The sequence below is a fragment of the Gossypium arboreum genome, chromosome 11 (genome assembly GCF_025698485.1).
Source record: "Gossypium arboreum isolate Shixiya-1 chromosome 11, ASM2569848v2, whole genome shotgun sequence".
NCBI classification, from domain to species: Eukaryota; Viridiplantae; Streptophyta; class Magnoliopsida; order Malvales; family Malvaceae; genus Gossypium; species Gossypium arboreum.
This window is the reverse complement of record NC_069080.1, coordinates 1,960,087-1,981,531: the sequence shown is the minus strand read 5'-3', so window position 1 is coordinate 1,981,531 and position 21,445 is coordinate 1,960,087. Positions and strand designations below refer to the sequence as shown.

The window sequence follows — 21,445 nt, the reverse complement described above, 5'->3', positions numbered from 1 at the left end:
GAACAGAACTCTGAATTAAAAAAAAAAAAACTGCGGAAATGTCCAAAACAGTAACATTACAGACGGTGCGTAAATCCTGATGAACACTGCCTTAACATCCTCTTTTCTCTTCTTTTTTGCCTCTTTTTTTACAGCCTACCGCTTTTCTCTCGTGAATGAGAGCAATGGAACCTAGGGACTAGCAATTATGAGCGACAAAACAATGAGGTGGGCACGTTTTAATGTTGGAAGATCCAGTCCAGTTCTGGTCCTGCAAATCAACATGGCCGGTCCATTACTATGGGGTTTTAGGTGGGTTTATGCTTAAAATAAACCAAACCTTATCTATCTATATAACCAGGTTACAAGTAGTCTGGATTTTTATAACGGTTTATTATTCTCGCTTGTATCCGACTCGTATAAGACCCAAGTCTTTGAATACGAGCATGACGTCTCTGCTTCCGATAAAGAAATCTAGTCCAGCTCCTAACATGAATCAGCAGCTGCATGTGAACATTGTTTTTTAAACGAATGGTGATCGAATTAATTAGGCCACTAATTTGTCTAAATAAAAAAATTATTAAAAATATAAAAATAAAAAATTTAGTTCAATTAATTCAATTATCAATTTAATCGGTTTAACTAATTTATATCGAATCTCGATCTAATCAATTTAAAATTATTCTCCAGTCTATTACATTGATCAATTCATTCGACCAATGAGTCGGATATTGTTCAAAGATGCTTGGATGTCTATGCTCTTATCTATGTAAACCTATTTCTCACAAAAGGAGTTCTTGTCCATGCCATCATGTCTCTTTGTCTGCTCAAAAACCATTTCCTTTCTCTTGATTCAATGTATATGATAGTTAGGTTTATGTCATTTTCCATGTTATTTGCAGATAACCATTCAATTTTTTTTTTCATTAGTAATTAGTCCGCTAATGATAATAGTTTTTAAAATTGACATAATAGTAACTTTAACCCTCAACATTTATATATTATGTCAATTTAATTTTGATCCTAAAAAATCTAACCCTCAACATTTTACACATTGTGTATTTTGATCTTATATGTACTTTTGCTTTTCTTTGTGGCTTTTTCATCTAAACAGTTAAAAAATAAATTTATGAACTAAATTTGATTAAAAAAATTAACCTTTAATGTCGAAAGAAATCAAAATTGCAAAAAAAAAAATTTACACAACGTGTAAAGATTGAGGGTTAAAATTGTAAAAAAAAAATTACACAACGTGTAAAGATTGATGATTAAATTATTTTAAAATCAATATTAAATTAACATAATTTATAAATGTGAATGATTAAAATTATTATTATATCAATAAAAAATTATAAGTGACATATATAGTATTATTAATGATTCACTGGATTTGTGGTGTCAACCATTTTCCTTTCAATTCATAATCTCCCCGACATCACTTTTCTTCTTCACCAATCACTCCAAGCATTAGTGGTAATGGTTGCCATTTTTGTCATTTCATTACCACACTCGATGTTGATTAACCGGTGCCCCCTTACCTTTTTACTTAACCTTAATCATTTCCCTAATGTGCTACCATGTTTATCTGCAAACCATAACATAATCTTCCTCCCCCTATATCCCTATATCTAACCAACCTATACCATTCCTACACACTGCAACCCCAGTATCTATCTTGTCTTGTCTGGTTTCTTTTTTTAATGATGTCTGAACTTGAAGAAGATTCTTTAAAGCTTCCAGTACTTGATCTAACCCAACCTGATAATATTGAATCCTCTGTCTTGTCTTCTCTCTTAAAAGCTTGTCAAGAATGGGGTTTCTTTTATGTTACCAACCATGGCATCCCCATTAATCTATTTACCAAAATTCGTGAATTTTCGAACCATATATTTAGTCTTGGTTCAGACACTAAGCTCAAGCTTGGTCCATCATCTCGTCTTAAAACATATACTCCCCATTTCATTGCTTCTCCTTATTTCGAAAGCTTAAGAGTAAGTGGACCGGATTTCTTTGATTCTTCTAAAGCTTCCATTGATGAACTCTTTGGCCAACACAAGCCTGAATTTAGGTAACAATTTTGTTCATTGCATTCGATTTTGGTGATAACGGTTTGGTTTTTAAGGGTTAATATAAATTTTAGTCAATTAAACAGAATTTTTTTTTGTCTACTATCTAGATTCATTTTAGTCATTTCATTGGAAAGTTTTTTTTTTTTTTAAATGATGTGAAACAATTTCAGGTAAAAAAATATTATGAGGCTTTTGTATTAAGAGTCAGGTTGTATTTTGTCCCATTTATTTATAAAAGACAAGTTAATCTTTGTACATTAAATCAAAAAGAGAAATCAGTTTTTTTGTTAAAAATTTAATTTATTTCTACTGTTAAAAATTGATTATTGTATGTCAACATGATGTACACATGTCATGCTATGTATCAATGTCTGGTTATTCCATTAGCCATGTCAGTTTTTAATGATACAAATGGATGAAAATTTTCATAAAAAAAATCAATATTTTCTTTAAACAAACAAACAGGAACTAATTTGTCCATTTTTTTGAGTAGATGAGACAAAATGCAATCTGAGTATTAGTATAAGGGCTTCCATGGTACTTTTACCTACAATTTTAAAGTATTATCTTACCAAACTTTTATATTTTGTCAAGTTTAATGATCAAAATAGACTTAACTATCAAGTTCAATTACCAAAATAAATAAAAAGATATACATATTAAAATAGACTTAATTGCAAAGTTGATATATTATAATAATATAACAGCAATTATGCATCTAGGTAAACAATTGAATTTAATAAAAAAAACTTAAATTTAATTGATACATTAGACTTTTAAATTAAAAATTACAATTTATATAATATTTTAAGTTATATCACTAATTTAAATATATTTTATATTATAAAAGATTCTAAATTAATTAAAATATATAGAATTCAATTCAATTAGAGTAATTATTAGATTTTAATTTATTGCCAGCAACCTCTTAGTCTAGTGGCTAGAGAATTATATTGTAAGCATGAGAGTTTGAATTCAATCTTAAATAACACCATTCTCCTTATTCAATTATAAAAAATAAAATAAAAATTATTCATGTGCATTAACTGTTGATTTATTCAGTGAAATATTACAAGAGTATGGGAACCATATGATGAAGTTGTCAAAAAGGATCATTGAGATCATATTAAAGAGTTTAGGAACCGGTTACGAAAAAAAGTTCCTTGATTCGGAATTCGGGAACTGTCACGGATACATGAGGATAGTGAACTACACACCGCCAAGCAATGTTAAAGAAAACCAAGTCGAAGGGCTTGGAATGCATACCGACATGAGTTGCATAACAATCGTGTTTCAAGATGAACTCGGCGGCTTACAGATGAGATCGAAAGACGGTAAGTGGTTAAACATACATCCGTGCAAGAATTCATTAGTAGTTAACATAGGAGACCTAATGCAAGCATGGAGCAACGGACGATTACGATCGTCCGAACACCGAGTTGTTTTGACACGATCCCAGAACCGGTTTTCGTTAGCGTTCTTTTGGTGTTTTGAAGATGAAAAGGAAGTTATTGCACCAAATGAAATTCTGGGAAATGGTAACCCTAGAATTTACCAACCATTTGTTTGCTTGAAATATATCAAGTTTAGGGAAAGTAATGAGGTTGGTAATTTTGAGAAAATTGGCTACACTGTAAAAGATTTTGCTGGGTTAAATGTTTAACCATTGCATTTACCTTTCAATGTCTGTAAATTTTATATCATTTGTAATCCACTAGCAGTAAAAATATTTGTAATGCTTTTTATCATTGAATCTTTGTTTTTATTATACATTTAATATGAATCAACTACCAAATCTAACTGATTACATATTATACATTTAATATGAATCAATTACCAAATCTAAGTGATTAGACATAAATTTATGTAAAACGTGAAATGGTAAATGTGTCATTAAAGTTCTTATATTAAGAGTTAAATTATATTTTATCTCTTTTATTTAAAAATTAATAAATTCCTATCGTTAAATCTAAATATATCCTTTTAAAATAGTTATCTATTTCAAATATTAATTTATTTAAATATTTTTAACAATTTTCTTTTAAAAATAAATCTAATCATATCCATTGACAATCACGATATACACTTGAATTATAAATAATAATAAAATCCAAATCATAATAATCTAAATATAAATAAAAACAAACATATTTAAGGACCGACATATCAAAATATCATATGGTTAGTGGAAAATTTGAGTGGATTGATGTCAATCATCATTATTACCTACTAAGAAGCCCGACAAAGTTCCTTCATTTCAAGCCCCACACTCTTTTAATTATTGATTTAGGGTATAATTAATGAACAAGAAAAATTGTACTTTCTTTTTGTTTTGTTTAAAGGACTTTTATTTAAAATTTTAAATAAATTACATTACTAATCATAAATTCTTTTATCACTTAAATATAAAAAACTTATAAAATAGTACTCAAATATTTAATTTTATCTTTATTAACACTAATACACTAAAAAGCAAAAATTTTTAAAATTGATATAATAACAACTTTAACCTTTATAATCTTTTTACAAACTTTGTCAGCTTTTTTTTTATCTTTTATTTTTATTTCCATTTAAAGAACTCAGCTCCTTTTTATGCATTTTTTGACTTTTACCAGAAATCAACCCCCCCCTTTTTTTTTGCCTTTGTTTAAAGCTAGAATTCTTTATTTTTCTTGGCCTATCTGGAATAATTTATAAAAATTAATACAATTCGAACCAATTTTCCATTGTTTTTTTCTCTGAAAGGTGGAAGGTGGGTATCAATTGCTTTCTTTAAATCCATTAGATAATCAAAAAAATAAGGTTTCTTGCATTGCACGGAAACTGATTTTTTTTTTCCTGAAATGTTGCACAAAGTTCAAAAGATTGAATAACTTAGGGTTCTTTCAGAACTTACAAGGGCTATAAACTAGGCTAAATTTCCCTTCAATCGAACTGAAATATTACACAAAGGTTAAAGATTGAACCTTTTGTAATAATGCTTGCTTGATTGTCCCTGGTTTTGCAACACTTGATCCTTTGTACTGCAATCAATGTCCCAAAAATAAATCATTAACGGTAACAGACTTGGTTTCTTAAACATGTTCTTATAAAAGCATAAGCTAAAAAGATTGTTTTACCCTTGATTTTATAGTCACAGAAAGAATCCCTTCGACGGTAGACGATTGAACAGAGTGGCAATCCAAATCAAGTACGCTTAGTGCATCCATTATCTCGAACAGAATTCCATCCCGCCATCGACACTTAAACTCGATTGTTAAATCCTTGTTGTTCGTATTAACGGTTAGATTATCGGTCGAGCCGTCTTTAGATGCAACATGGTCAATATCGTGTTTTGTTTCCTCGATATCGTACGCTTTCCTTTTATTTGAGGAAGCCGATTTGTTTCCGTTGGTGACTTTGTTACTGGATGTTCGCTCAGCACGATACCGATGATATTTCCGTTTCGTTTTAGTCTCGGACTCGGTTAATTCTCTGCAACATTCCAATTCTTCAACTCTTCTTTCGAGGTCTTGTAGGTACTCTATTGTATCATCTAATATAGAAACTTTATCAGCCTGCATTGTTGAAGTTAAAATTAGTGAAGGCCCAGTTATGAATACCAAAGGGGAATGGGGCATTAAGCTACCTTGCTATTCGTAGGGACCAATGATTTGAGGATTGTAAGTCGTTCGTTTATTTTTTCCCGACGCCTCCTCTCTGTTAAGACGTGGCTTTTACAAAGTTCATCCGCTTCTGGTCTCCAAACCGCATCTCCAACACCACCACCGACTTGTGGAGGTTGAAGCAATCCTTTATCATGCATCCGAGGGACTTCAAACAACATCTTCTTCAATAACTTTTGAGGGGTTTCAACCTTTGCTTTCCGATATTTCACCAAGCTATTCATCTTCCAGCTAATGAACCCGGATTCCTTGTTCGAGTTTCCTAAATGCGGTCCCAGAATAAACTGGGGCGAGCTCTTTAATAGGACTGACACGACAGTTCGGTAGTGCATATCATTGCTTATAGGATCAAAAGCAGCCCGGTTTATACGATCACACTCTTCGACATCTCGGAAATCATTGTCATTATCATTTTCACCCTGGCACAGAGGAACAACATCTTCATGATCAGCAAAGGTTTGAGATATGCAGTCACTTGTATTCAAGGAATGGTGGTCATCCATGAATTGCCAACTTTGCACCTGAGAAGCCCCACCATTCACGAACGGATCTTCCGCTAGTTGGTTAGGCTCAAAACCATCCGAAATCTCGTTTAGAGAACATCTTTCTAGTTGTTCACAGCCTAAAAAGGGACTCAATTCGGACTCAATTTCGTTCGGACCAAGACCTGGACAAGCAACATCATTGATGTTCCCTGTTATCGTCTTAGGAGCATCCAACAACAAACTTTTAACACGACGAACAAGACCGAGGTCTTTCGATACCTACAGAACTCAATCCAAACATAGGACTTAAAATTCGAAATAAATCCACATTAAAAACCAAATTATGTCCAAAAAAAGTTACCAAATCAGTCACACCAAGCTCAATCACACCTCCTGCATATGGAAAGCATACTACTGTCTGAATAGATGCGCTCTGATAGAACCGATCGACAACATTTCAGACCCATGGAAACAGAAACCAAACTGTCAATTTAATAACTTATTAACCGATCTGGAAACTTAATCAAACCATTAAAAGCACATGAATGAACCAACCTTAGCAACCAGTGAACGACTAAACACTTTACTATCTGCATATTGAGCATTACATAGCCAAATAGGTTGACCAATTGATAATGTTCTTCCAGGCAATCTATCAAACACTTCAAACCCAAATAAGTTGACTAAAATGCTAACAAAACATGGGGGAAAAATGGGAAAAAAAAAATATTTTACCCTTGGTCAATGTTGAATACAAATGACATACAGACCAAATAATACCATTCAGTAGCAGTGAGATCTTCAGGGGATAATGCAACTGAAGGTCTTTTAGTATGAGGACTAGTTTCACCAGCTGAAAGTGATTCAAATAGTTCTCTTAACTGCTCACTTCTTTGTAAACCTAGTTGGTCATCAGCTTTAGGTTCAAAAGATTGAACTGTTTTCCTTGTCTTTATATCTCCATTGTAATAACCATCACCCCATTCCAAGACCCTGCAAGTGTGTTGTTTAAAAGACAAAGAAGAACATAAAAATGGAGGCAAAAAAAAAGATGGAACATGTTATATTACCCTGGTTGTTTAGCTGAAATGGACCAAAAAATCCCATAGCTCCATTGAATGTTTCTAACAGCAAGAGCAAGTTGTTTCTTCAAGTTCATTGGGACCTTCCCTTGATTTTGAACCCCGGTAGTAGCCATTTGAAGGTTTATCTATGTTTAAAAACTATATATATTTATATATACATATATGAACCGAAACATGTGCTATATAGCTGAAGATGATGATTCTTTTTAACCCCAAAAACAGCAAAACATAGATGGGTTTTTATCAAACTATAATGACAGTTTTTGCCTAAACCAGAAACAACTCAGAGCTCAAAACCCGACATGTTTTTTTTTTTCAATGGGTAAGCCCTAAAAGGTGGTGTTTTGGCCTTTTGGGGAGGTAGCTATGAAGCTCAAAAAACCAGATGAAAATGGGGTAAGAGAAAGGAAATTGGCAATGCTTATTAACAGAATCAAGTAGGTCAAGTTGCAATTAAGTTACTATTACAGTACAGAGCTAAATTATTAATAAAAAAAACACACACACTTTGATGGACAAAGGAACAAAAATGATGTAAGAAAAAAAAACTCACTTTGATTGAAAGTTTGAAACACAAAAAAATCAAAAGATAAAATATTAATATATTAAGGAAAATTGTATTAATAGTCACATTTAAGGATAAATTGCATTAATAGTCACCTAACTATTAATAAATTTTAATTTTGATCACTCAATTATGAAAAGTTATAAATTTATCACACAATTGTTCAATTTTGTTTTTTTTTTGTCACAAGCTAGCTATTAGTTGATAGCTTCTAATTAGCACAATAGCTACTTGAAATCTCAACATTTATATATGACATTTAGTCTTAATTTTAAAAAATATAACCCTTTCCACTTATCAGCTTTTTATCTAAAAAATTAAAAAATAAATTTATAAGTTAAATTTGATTCAAAATATAAAAGATAATGATTTTCTTTTGGGTGGGATTTGGTGAGGAAAGATAAAGAACAGAAAAATATATATTATTATATAATGTGGATATCATAATCTAAATCTGTGTCAATTTTCTATTATCCAATGATTCCACATCTTTGAATGCTTGAAAAAGTGAGCTATCATTTTATAATATTTTCCTTTAAAAAAAGAAAATTAGAATTAACTTGGAGTTATTACAAGTAATATTTATTATTAATTTAAAGTTAAAGAGCATGAAGTAATTAGTATTAGTCTTGGAATGAAACATGTGCAAGAAATAGATTAGTTAAATACTAAGAGACAGGAGCACAGTCGCAGACAGACAAAAGGTCACTGTTTATAGTCAAGCTCATCGGAGAGTGCAAAATAAATAAATTTCACTTTTTTCCCTGCATTGATGTAATGATTTCAACCTTAATTAATGTGTGTTTATTAGTAAGGTTAATATAATATTTGGTATTTGAATTTGACATTGAATTTTTTTTAATTTGGTATTTAATTTTTATTTTGGTTCAATTCGGTACCTGAATTTAACATTTTTTTCTAATTTGGTATCTAAACTTTTTTTGCCCAATTTGATACCTGAACTTGACACTTTTTTCTAGTTTGGTACATAAATTTTTTTGAGCCTAATTTGGTACCTGAACTTGCTTTTTTTCCTAATTTGGTACCTAAGCTTTTTTTTAGGTTCAATTTGATACTTAAATTTATTAAATGTTATACAAATTATGCAAAACACTAACAAGATTAAAAAAATTGGTATGCTACAAAAATGTTGTTAGTATTAAATGAAATGTTAAAAAATAGATATTGAGCAATACTTAACAAATTAATCTTACATAAGGAAAAAAAAAGGATTTCTTAAAATCCTAAAGTAAAAGAAATTCATTGTTTTCAATTAATAAAATAAAACTAAAAGTATTTGAACATATAAAATAAAAATATATCATATCATTTGTCACATATCACCATACATTGATTATTTTTGCTACTTCATTAAAAACAATATTATTAATATATTAGAGTAATTTGTAAAATATTTGATAAGTACCAGATCGAACAAAAAAATTAGGTACCAATATAGGAAAAAAAGTCAAGTTCAGGTATCAAATTGGACCCCAAACAATTTAAGTACCTACTTAAGAAAAAATATCTAGTTTAGCTACCAAAATAGGAAAAAAGTGTCAAGTTCAAGAACCAACTATTATATTAACCCATTTTTTAAATAGTTATTCAATTATTCGATTTTTAAAAATTATTGGATTGTTAAATTTTTTTTTTAAGTTTAATTATAGAGTTCAAAGTGATGATACGACTATCGGTACAATGGATTGTTAAGTTTGTTTTTTTTTTTTAAGTTTAATTATTAGATCCAAGTTGATTTGACTATTAGTGTCGGATATTGGAGAAGAAATATGTTTGTATTTGATTCACAATTTTGTGATGTTCCAAGTTATTTTATGAAAAAATTTGGATCATAGATAGTAAGAAAAATAGAGCTTTCAATTTGTGTAGGGGATACGAATAGCGAAGATCATACAACAACAATTTTAACAATCCGGTGACTTAAATGAAAAAAGTTGAATAATTCAATGATCATTTTATAACTTTTTAAAATTAAATGACCAGAACACAAATTTACTAATAATTTAGTGACCTTGACTTTATTTATACCCTAGAAGAATTTTAATAAACTCTTGTAAGTAAAATAACTTAATTTTTTAATGTAATTAAAAAATAATTTATATTTTAATTCTGAATTTGATAATTTCTAATTAGTTAGTACTAAAAATTATTTTGGACTTAATTCATATTTGAAAATGAAATAGTTAAATAAGTTGGCATTTTCTTTTTAGGTTTATGGAGGCCATTAACTTTTGTTTAGACTATTTTGGATTTGTATATTTTAAATATTTTTTATTTTATAATTTAAAAATAATATTATTTAAAACTAAAATTTAAAAATAATTTCAAGGATTTATAGAAAAATTCAGGCTTTTTGGGTTTTTTTAATATTTTAGAATCTATTTTATTGATTTTTTATATTTTATAAAATTTTAATATTTTTAATTTAACATTTTTAAATTTTTTTATTTTAAAATAATATTATGACATGTAGGGTGTTTAAATTTCGGTTAAAATTGAATTAATTGATCTAATTCGATCAAAGGTGAATTAATGATTTTTAAAAGTTCAATTATCGGTTAATTCGATTCAAATCGGATAATTGATCGAATTAACCAAACGTAATAATTAATAATACAAATTATATGTTGTTTTAATTCGTTAATTTAGTTAAATGAACATTATCAATTTATTATTTTAATATGTTTTATACTGTTTTAACCAAAAAAATAAAACATATAAATTTCAATTAATTCAGTTAATCGAAATATTTCAGTTCAGTTAATTTTTTTTAAAAATTTAGTTCAATTAATTGTTAAATGATTAAAATGTTTTGTCAATTCAATTAATATTAATTTAATTCGGTTAACTGTTTGAACACCCCTAATGATGTGTCGTGAGTTGAGGTTTGTCGCATAATATTATGTTATTGGCTATGGATGTGAAATCATAAAAAAAATTGATGTAGTTAGATATAGGTACCTAAAAAAGATTATCAACTTAGTTAACGGTTTCGATTAAGATATATTTTTAAGTATTTAGTTAACTATATCAATTTTTGATGATTTGACATTGGTAACCAATATCACATGATAATCTCAAAATAAGAAACCCAACAATTTTTAGTTGAAAAATAAAAGCTTAAAAAGTATTAAAAACATAAAATAATTGTAAAATAATAATAGATATAAAAATAAAAACATCAAAATATCATAAAACTTCAAAAATAAATATTTTATAATGATAATACTCTAAAATGACGTGTTTTTATATATTAATCATGTGTTTATTTTGAGCTTGAGCCTACTAATTTGAGCTATTTATGTCTTTTTGTCTTTTAGGGACTAAATTGGAGGTGAAAAGTAAATTCAGGGGAAAAAGCGTCAATTTGGAGATTAAATGGGCCAATATGCAACGTGGGACAAATATGGTGCCAAAAGTGCGAACATGGAAGGCACAAGGACTTAAAAGCAAATAGAAGAGATTTTATTTTGGAAGACTCTATTTTCTTTTATTCTATTAGGATAATTAATATTAAGATAATTATTAGGATTATTCAAATTTAGGATTTTATTTTAATTATCTTTGTTTATCTTTAATTAAATGTATTTATCTTTTTAGAATTTAAGTTCAATTAGACTATCTCCCTAGCACTATAAATAGTGGGTGAAGTGACTCTATTTGAGGATTTTTTTCTGTAAACACTCTCCCCCAAAAGTCTTTTGTTCTTTCATATTTCTTTTCAATAAAATTTCTTTTTCCATATTTTTATTTATTTTCTTTCCTCCATTATCATGAGCCACTAAAAACCCTTCTAGCCAAAAGTTGTCAATATTTTCCCAAAAGGGTTCTTGAGGCCTAGAATCCGTACTTAGCCTTCTCGCCAAGTATTCATCGTTTCTCACTTTTCTGGGTTGACGCTTAGTCCATGGCCCTTAAGTAAGCTTTTCAAAGATATGCAAAGGCGGCCGCTTTGTATGTTTTGGAAGGACTGCATAGTCGGTTCGTTAATTCTTCGCGTCGAGGTTGGCGAGCCAAAGAGACAAAATGGCGGGATTCGCCATTGAGAAGCGTTGATCTAGCATAGATTCTTGGCTAGAGTCAGTTCCTAAAAATCGTAAATCTAATCTTTGGAGCTGGTGGTCGTGGCGTCCTCTTCCACTATAACCGGCTTACTTGAGTCGAGAAGGATCATCCAAAAGCCAATGATTGAGCCCAAGGCGGAATGAGACAACCGGAGGTGGAACTTTCCATAAGAATTTCTTTTCTCTTAAAACTCTCTTTATTATTTTATTATTTTCGTAATCATAATTTCATAAACTTTAAATTCTTTTATTTTATTTTCGCTTCCAAAATCAATTCTTAAATTCTGTTTTTTATTTTTTTTTTCAGAACGCAGTTTTCTTGGGCACGATTCGCCTGAGATTTGAGAGACAAGCATTCGTATAATCCGGTCCCGAGGATTCGACCCTACTTTCCTTTACTATTTCTTTTCATTATTTTACAGGAATAGGATATTTTTTGTGCTCTCAACGACCGCATCAAATTTTGGCGCCGTTGCTTGGGACCAAGCAACATACTAATCTTGTTTTTCTTTGTTTTCTATGACCAGATCTGCTCCAGGTACTCTTGCGTTCAACTCAGAAATCGAAAAGACTGCGAAAGCTAATCGAAAGGAAACAAAACTAAGGAAAAAACAGTCAGTGGTGGTTGGAACTCAAAGCAATCCACCGCTAGAAATTAGAATCGACGACGAAGTAGAATCTAGGGTTAACGAAAACCCTACTCAAACGTTAGAAAGTAAAGAAGAAGAAGTCGATTCCCCTGAAGAAGTGCTGAACACTAGGGTTGACGAAAACCCTAATTTAACACCTAAACTTATGGCTCAAACAATTCGGCAACTGGCCGAAGCGCCGACAGAACAACCGCCACTATGCATCGCGTATCCTACTATGGATACTTATTTTGAATTAAAGTCAGGCTTGATTCAGCTACTGCCAACTTTCCGTGGGTTACAAAATGAAAACCCCCACAAGCATTTAAAAGAATTTCATATGGTTTGTTTGAGTATGAAACCTCAGGGGGTAACTGAGGATCAAATTCAATTGCGCACTTTCCCTTTTTCCCTAGCAGATTCAGCCAGGGAATGGTTATTTTATTTACCTCCTGGATCTATTACAACTTGGGCTGATCTATCTCGTTTATTCCTTAACAGGTTTTTCCCTGCATCACGAGCAGCTGAGTTAAGAAGAGAAATCGTGGGCATAAGGCAAAAAGACGCAGAGACTCTATACGACTATTGGGAGCGATTTAAGAAGTTGTGTGCAAGTTGCCTACAACACGGTATAACGGAACAGTCTTTGCTCCAGTACTTTTATGAAGGCTTGAAACCCATGGAGATGAATATGGTAGATGCCGCGAGTGGAGGAGCGTTAGTCAACATGACTCCACAACAAGCAAGGGACTTAATCTCTACAATGGTGCAAATTCCCAGCAATTTCGAGCTAATCTGAACCTCTAGAAGGGTTCACCACTAAGTAATTCTACAATTGAAGATAGACTTGATAGACTTACTAATATTGTGAATTCCTTGTTACGAAAAATCGAAACCAGCCGAGTATGTGGAATATGTGCTACACCTGAACATACGACTGATGCGTGCCCTAGTCTGTGTGACGATTCTATGGCCCATTTAGATGCTGTGGGAAATTTTCCTGGGCCACCACAAAGACGATACGACCCTTACGCCAATACCTACAACCCAGGATGGAGGGACCACCCTAATTTTAGTTATGGGGCTAATCCACGATATAACCAACCATACCAAAATTGAGCCCCACAACAATGCAAGATTCGTGTAATTCTTTAGAAACTTTGGTCAATAAATTAGCAACTAATGTCCTTGATTTTCAACAGCAAACTCTCAATTTCCAAAGAGAAATGAAGGGTTTTCAGCAGAAAACTGAAGCATCCATAAGGGAGTTGACCACATCAATTGAGAAATTAAACTCTCAAGGGAAACTACCATCACAAATAGAACCAAACCCGAGGCGAATCGAATGCGATGCGTTACTGAAGCGGAAAGATCTCGGAACCGTTCTGGCAAGAATCTTGGTCAAGAAATCGCCAGAAACTCCGGAAGCGACGAAACAGATCCGGCGAAACCCCACCGCCAAAAATCCAACCTCCATTCCGGGACGATTAAATCGATGTCGAAAAAGTAAGGAAGATAAAGAGATCCTCGAAACATTCAGGAATGTTGAGATCAACTTACCACTGTTAGATGCCATTAGACAGATTCCGCGGTATGCCAAGTTCCTCAAAGAACTTTGCACCAACAAACGAAAACTAACAGGTAATGAAAAGGTAAGTGTTGGTGAGGATGTTTCTGCAGTTCTACAGCGAAAAATGCCGGTTAAATGCAAAGATAGGGGTATGTTTGCTATTCCATGCAAAATTGGCCATTTGGGAATTAAGAAGGCTATGTGTGATCTAGGGGCCTCCATAAATGTAATGCCTTATTCTATTTATGAATCACTTAATGCGGGTTTTTTGACAAAGACAGGTGTTACCATTCAGTTGGCAGACAGGTCTATTGTGCATCCCGAAGAGGTCCTCGAGGACGTATTAGTCAAAGTCAATGGGCTTATCTTCCCTGCAGATTTTTATGTGATAAAAATGGAGGAGGATAACACTCCTGGGTCTTCAGACATCTTGTTGGGGCGACCTTTCCTTAGTACTGCGAATACTAAGATTGATGTACGAAGCGGAACCCTCACGATGGAGTTTGACGGGGAGATTGTGAAGTTTAACGTTTATGGCACTATTAGTCACCCAAGTGAAGTCTTGGACGTAAACCGTGTCGACATAATTGACTCATCAGTAGAAAAAACTTTTGAGTCATCTTATGGAGATAAACCAAAAATGATGTTTGATGATTTTGAATCTGTTAATAAATTATTGGCTCTCATGAATACTAAACTTCTACCTCCTGTTGTGCAGGCACCAGATCTGAAATTAAATCCACTTCCTGAACATCTCAAATGCACATTTTTGGAGAATGATGAGACCATTGCCAACTTAAAAGGGATCAGCCCCTTGGAGGAAAATATGGAACCAAAGAAAGAGGCGCAAGGACAATTAAACCCAAATATGGTGGACGTGTTAAAAAATGAGAATTTCCAAGCTCATAAGAACAAAAGAATTCAGCTGGAACAGCCCTAATACTAGTTGAGGCGTCAAGCTAGCGACGTTAAACAAGCGCTTGTTGGGAGGCAACCCAATCTTTATTTTTATTTTTATTTATTATTTTCCTTTATTTTCTTTTATTATTTATTATTTATTATTTATTATTTTATTTTATTTTATTTAAATATTAATAAATTTCTCTTCTTCCATCTAGGTGAAATAGAGCGAAAATACGCACCAAAACAACCCTATCCATGGTACCAAACAGTTCTATTCCAACCCAAAATGCCATATCCCTGCTGCCAAACAGTTCTATTCTAGCCCAGAATGCTATATCTCTGCAGCCAAACAGTCTTATTTTAGCCTTAGAATCCCCAAAACCTGCAGCCAAACACCCATTTTCAGCAAATAAAACCCCCAAACCTTCCATTTTTTTTTCCCCTAAATTTCTCCATAACCGCCGACTCCTTTCTCCTCCACCACCCACCGCCGATTTCTTAGCCACCATGGTGAGAACCCGAAGCCAAACCAACATTGCACACATCACTCACCCCGTCTCCACCTCTTGCCGCTTCGTCATCTTCTTCTCCACCGTGTGCGCCAACCGACGGTAACTACATGGGGAGTTTTTCTAAACTTTTTTTTTTCTCCACCTATTTGTTTTCCTTTTACTTTCACATCGAGGACTATGTGTTTTAAGTGGGGGGAGGCATTCTTCGTTGTTACTGTTATTATCTGCTATTTTCGCTGTCATATTGTTTGACTTTCATGCATGATTCTTACCTTCTAAGGAAGTTATGATTTTTCCCATAATTGATTCCATCTCCACTGTTTTATTTTTATTAGGCTAAAAATAATTGTGATTAATAGGGTTAATTCTATCTTGCTTTTCGTAAAATTGATCAAGTTTAATATAAAGTGAACACTTAAAATGATTGCATGCTTAATTAATGTTCATGGCTATTAGGTGATTATTGAAACTTATTTTGACACTTAAATTTTTTTTTCTTTCCGAGTTCTCAAGAATTTTAAATATCGTTTAATTTTTAATAAATGTTTTCCATGGTTATGAGTACTGACTTAGATCGTGGTCGATCGAGTAACCGGGTAGGGTGCTTGGGTTGTCATTCTACTTGCGTTAAAAGGTTGTGTGACGTGACAAGTAAAACTCCGCTAGCCGAGGTTACGAGTATGGCTCAAATCGTGGTGATGAGTAACCGGGTAGGGTGCTTGGGTTGTCATTCTACTTGGCGTCAAAAGGTTGTGTGACGTGTTGGGTAAAACTCCGCTAACCTAAATAAATAATTTTAGGAGTATGTTGAATGAGTAACCGGGGGGTGCTTGGGTTGTCATCTCTTTGGCGTCAAAAGGTTTAATATATTCCTAAGTAAATAAATAATAATAAAATTTAAAAATAAAATCAAAAAAGAAAAAAAGAAAAAAAAGAAAAAAAGAAAAAATAAGTACTAATAAAGTTGCACTGGGGACTAAAGGAGGAAATAATTAAGGTGTCTTAGTAGGTTTGGTAATTTACCTAAATGGCATAACTCAAGTCGATATTAATTTTGTGTGAAATAATTGGAATACTTTTTCATTTTACTTAAAGCAAGCTTAGAGGTCTCTTTATTTTTCATATGCGTTTTTAACTAATTTTTATGAAACTTTGGAGTGGTATTTCTTTTATGGCAGAATCTAGCTTTCACAGTCGATAGGAACCATACTTGAGGGCAAGCATGGGCTAAGTAGGGGGGAATTTGATAATACTCTAAAATGACGTGTTTTTATATATTAATCATGTGTTTATTTTGAGCTTGAGCTACTAATTTGAGCTATTTATGTCTTTTTGTCTTTTAGGGACTAAATTGGAGGTGAAAAGTAAATTCAGGGGAAAAAGCATCAATTTGGAGATTAAATGGGCCAATATGCAACGTGGGACAAATATGGTGCCAAAAGTGCGAACATGGAAGGCACAAGGACTTAAAAGCAAATAGAAGAAATTTTATTTTGGAAGACTCTATTTTCTTTTATTCTATTAGGATAATTAATATTAAGATAATTATTAGGATTATTCAAATTTAGGATTTTATTTTAATTATCTTTGTTTATCTTTAATTAAATGTATTTATCTTTTTAGAATTTAAGTTCAATTAGACTATCTCCCTAGCACTATAAATAGGGGTGAAGTGACTCTATTTGAGGATTTTTTCAGTAAACACTCTCCCTCAAAAGTCTTTTGTTCTTTCATATTTCTTTTCAATAAAATTTCTTTTCCCATATTTTTATTTATTTTCTTTCCTCCATTATCATGAGCCACTAAAAACCCTTCTAGCCAAAAGTTGTCAATATTTTCTCAAAAGGGTTCTTGAGGCCTAGAATCCGTTTTAGCCTTCTCGCCAAGTATTCATCGTTTCTCAAGACTTCTGGTGGCGCTTCGTCCATGGCCCTTAAGAAGTAAGCTTTTCAAAGATATGCAAAGGCGGCCGCTTTGTATGTTTTGGAAGGACTGCATAGTCGGTTCGTTAACTTCTCATGTCGAGGTTGGCGAGCCAAAGAGACAAAATGGCGTGGATTCGCCATTGAGAAGCGTTGATCTAGCATAGATTCTTGGCTAGAGTCAGTTCCTAAAATCGTAAATCTAATCTTTGGAGTGGTGGTCGTGGCGTCCTCTTCCACTATAACCGGCTTACTTGAGTCAAGAAGGATCATCCAAAAGCCAAGGATTGAGCCCAAGGCGGAATGAGACAACCGAGGTGGAACTTTCCATAAGAATTTCTTTTCTCTTAAAACTCTCTTTATTATTTTTATTATTTTCGTAATCATAATTTCAGTAAACTTTAAATTCTGTTTTTATTTTATTTTCGCTTCCAAAATCAATTCTTAAATTCTGTTTTTTTATTTTTTTTTCAGGAACGCAGGTTTTCTTGGGCACGATTTTGCCCAGGATTTCGAGAGACAAGCATTCGTATAATCCGGTCCCTGAGGATTCGACCTTACTTTCCGTTTACTATTTCTTTTTCATTATTTTACAGGGAATAGGATATTTTTGGTGCTCTCAACGACCGCATCATATAAAAAGTTTAAAAATTTTATTGAAATTATAAAATATAAAATTAACAAAATGTATGTCTAGAAAAAAATTGGACAATTTGACGTCTAAATTCCAGGACATTCTTTTGTTTAATTTCATTTAAATTTGAATATTTATTTCTCTAAATTCTTAATAAAAATAGAATAATCTCTGAAAAATATATTTTTATTTTTATTCAAAATTTTAAGACACATGTTATTATTTTAATGGTTGCTGGTACAAAATTAACAGTGTCATTCAGGTAACTAATAAAAGTATAAGGTTTTTCAATTTCAAAAGGGTGCAACTATAATTAAAAAATCATAAATATTAAAATAATATTAAAATTTTATAATTCTGTTGACTTCAATTCAATATTTTCTATTTCAAATTTTTATCGATTTCGAGAGCCCCTTCATTCAAATTTATACATTAATATATTCTAACAACAGTGATAAATATTGAAAACGCTATAAAGGCAAATTATACATTTTGGAGGTCTGCAATGACTAGAAGTACGAATTGTCTGCTTTTACTACATCGGGGCATCGGGTGCTTTTGACAGACACTTTAAGGGTATGTGTACTACCAGCCATCACTTATAATTGTCCTTTATTTCCTTTTAAATTTTATTCGTCTATAAAAATACTTCTGTTGAATATAAATATGATTCGATGTATGACTTTACAGGTTTCTTTTTCCCATTTTATCTCTATGATTGGTTTTTTTTCTTCCTTTAAACTAGTTTGTAAAAGCATGAAAATTTTACCATATGCTCCAAAGAAAAATCATATAAAGTTTTAGTATCAAGCATTAATGCTTATAGAAATATAAATCAAATGGAAGTGGTATGAGCACTTGACAAGTGTCAAGGCTATTGTATGTTAATACGACACACGTCATGGTCATAAACTATCATGGTCAGGACACGTCATGCTTTTAGAAATATTGAATCTCTTTTATCAAACGTAAAAAAATAAAAAATAAAATTGAGAGAATACGGGTCTTTACTTATTTAGAAACCTTTCATGTAAAAAGAGTTCATTTACGATCAAATTTAGATAGATTTTAAGAGTGAACAATCATAGAAGTTAAATATTTTTATACTTAATTTTATTATCAACGACGTATTATTATTATTATTATTATTTTGTAATAAGATGATATGTTATATTTAAACTTGTTTATAAATTGAGCTATTCAGTTCAGCTCGAAGGTTCGTCCGAAAAGAGAGAAAATTTGGACAAAAATATAAGTTCGGAAAATAGGTTTGAGAAAAAAATTAATGCCTGTTTAAAAAACAAACAATGCCTCGAATAAGACATTTTTGGCCCAGGCCCGACCAGAATTCACTAAATTAAAAAAAAAATGTTGTTTCTTTATGTTATTTTATTGTTATTTTCTCCATATTTTGTTATTATTTCTCTATTATGTTTAATATTTTGTTGTTATTGTTTGGATATTGTATAACACTTATTTTTTTTGCTAATTTTGTTATTATTTTAGAGACATATGTTTGTTAAGTTGCATCTATCTTAGTATTATTTAAGTATACATATTTTTTAAAATTTATTTTCAATTTAGTATTTTTGATGTATTATATATATATTATGTAAAAGTTTTAATATGAGCGGGCCGGGTTAAGCCCGGGGTTTAAAATTTTTATCCGGGCCGAACTTGAGAAAATTTTTATTCCTATTTTTCAGGCCGAGTCAAGCCTGGACCTAACAAACTAGCCTAAGTTTTTGCTTGGGCTCGGCCCGAACCATAAACACCTCTAGTCATATCTAGTTTATGTATTTTTAGATGGACGATGCATTTTTCTGTAATTAGTGTAAAAATAGTGACGGCGATGAAATTAAATATTGTAACTTATAACAAAAAAAATCTAAACACATCACACTAAAAATAGACGTTGATTCAAGAAGGCCGTAATAGTTTCTAGAATTATACATTCTGTTATATACAGAGAGCCAAAGTTGAACAAAATAGATTTTATTTATTTATTATAAAATTATATTCATTTATAAATTTTAATATCTGTTGACTGCAACCAGTTAATTTTTTGTGTTGGTAATCGGTATCAATCACGTCAACATTTGTCAATGATCAAACTGACCAACAATAATTTCTTTTAAACTGATTTCAACTATTAATAGTATCAAATTTATCATAAAAGAAATTCAAATTAACACAAAAACTCCGAGGAGCATAAAATAAATTTGTCATAATTTTAGATATTTGTTACGAAAGCTAAAATGGAATCAGAAATTATCATTTTTGTAAGTATCTGTCATAAAGGACAAAATAATATTTAAATTAAAAAACATAACATAATTTATTATATTTTTAAATAGATTAAAATATATTATGAGTTCATATACTTTTCATAAATTTTAAATTTAATTATGATAATTTTATTTTTGGGTTAGTCTATTTATTTTTAATTTTAAAATTCATTTGTAGAATATTTTGAAATAATAATAAAAAGTCACTTAATAATTATGTAACTAAATAATAAAGTTAGACTTAAATTCACAAAATAATTTTAATAATATTAGCAGTGAACTTAAATTTTAAAATATAAAATTTATATTCTAAATAAAAATATGAATTTACGAATCATATAAATATTTCTAATATATTTTAACCTTTTAAATATTTAAAATAAAATTTAAGAAATTCAGGAAAAAGAAAATAAAAGTGATGGTCCTGCAGACCCCTTAACACCGCCCCCGGTCATTTCTTTTATCTCTTGTCAAAGCTTTTATTGGTTTTTGTTTTGGTCACATGTCCGACAATTCCGTGAACTGACTGGCGTTTGGTCAGTTTTACTTAGGTTCTCTTCTCCGTGCAAGGGGGACCTTTAAAACCCTGCAGCTCCATTGTTGGAACTAAGAAATCCATCTAAAATCAACTCTAAAATAGTTGCGAATTTAGTAAAATTACCGTAAAGATCTTTATACAATGAGTTAGATTATATTTTGTACCTTCTATTTATAAAATAGTAAATTAATTTTTATACATTAGATCAAAAAGTAAATTTATACTTCTATGAAAAATATCATCAATTTATATTATTAAAATTTGATCCATGTACATCATAATGAGATACATATAGCGTGTTATTCATCGTACCACGCCAATTTTTTATAATAAAAATTGATGAAAATTTTAACAAAAAATCCCATATTACTCTTTGGTCTAATATACAATGATTAATTTGTCTTTTTCTTTTTAATAAAAGAAGCAATATACAATTCGAATCCAAGTTCAGGGGCCTTTATGGTACTTTTATCTTGAGAATTTATATTTTGGTATAATCAAATACAATCCATGAAA

The 21,445-nt window shown here is 31.1% G+C and overlaps 2 protein-coding genes across 3 annotated transcripts; one reads left to right on the top strand and one right to left on the bottom strand.

Annotated features, from left to right (window-relative positions):
- Positions 1-1,380: 1,380 nt before the first annotated feature.
- On the top strand, positions 1,381-3,843 carry LOC108487307 (gibberellin 20-oxidase-like protein). Its single transcript, XM_017791620.2, has 2 exons — positions 1,381-2,047; positions 3,111-3,843. Exons 1-2 carry the CDS (start codon positions 1,680-1,682, stop codon positions 3,709-3,711), a joined length of 969 nt encoding a protein of 322 aa, XP_017647109.1. The 5' UTR covers positions 1,381-1,679; the 3' UTR covers positions 3,712-3,843.
- A 991-nt stretch (positions 3,844-4,834) lies between these two features.
- On the bottom strand, positions 4,835-7,812 carry LOC108464775 (transcription factor EGL1-like). Of its 2 annotated transcripts, XM_017765077.2 has the most exons (7): positions 7,269-7,812; positions 6,934-7,191; positions 6,754-6,850; positions 6,560-6,631; positions 5,677-6,477; positions 5,168-5,605; positions 4,835-5,071 (listed from the first exon to the last, which is right to left on the bottom strand). In XM_017765077.2, exons 1-7 carry the CDS (start codon positions 7,394-7,396, stop codon positions 4,991-4,993), a joined length of 1,875 nt encoding a protein of 624 aa, XP_017620566.1. In that variant the 5' UTR covers positions 7,397-7,812; the 3' UTR covers positions 4,835-4,990. The 2 variants fall into 2 exon arrangements, with proteins under 2 accessions (XP_017620566.1, NP_001316956.1); NM_001330027.1 differs by lacking the exon at positions 4,835-5,071 and having other exon boundaries at positions 5,150-5,605; positions 7,269-7,396.
- Between the last annotated feature and the right edge of the window lie 13,633 nt (positions 7,813-21,445).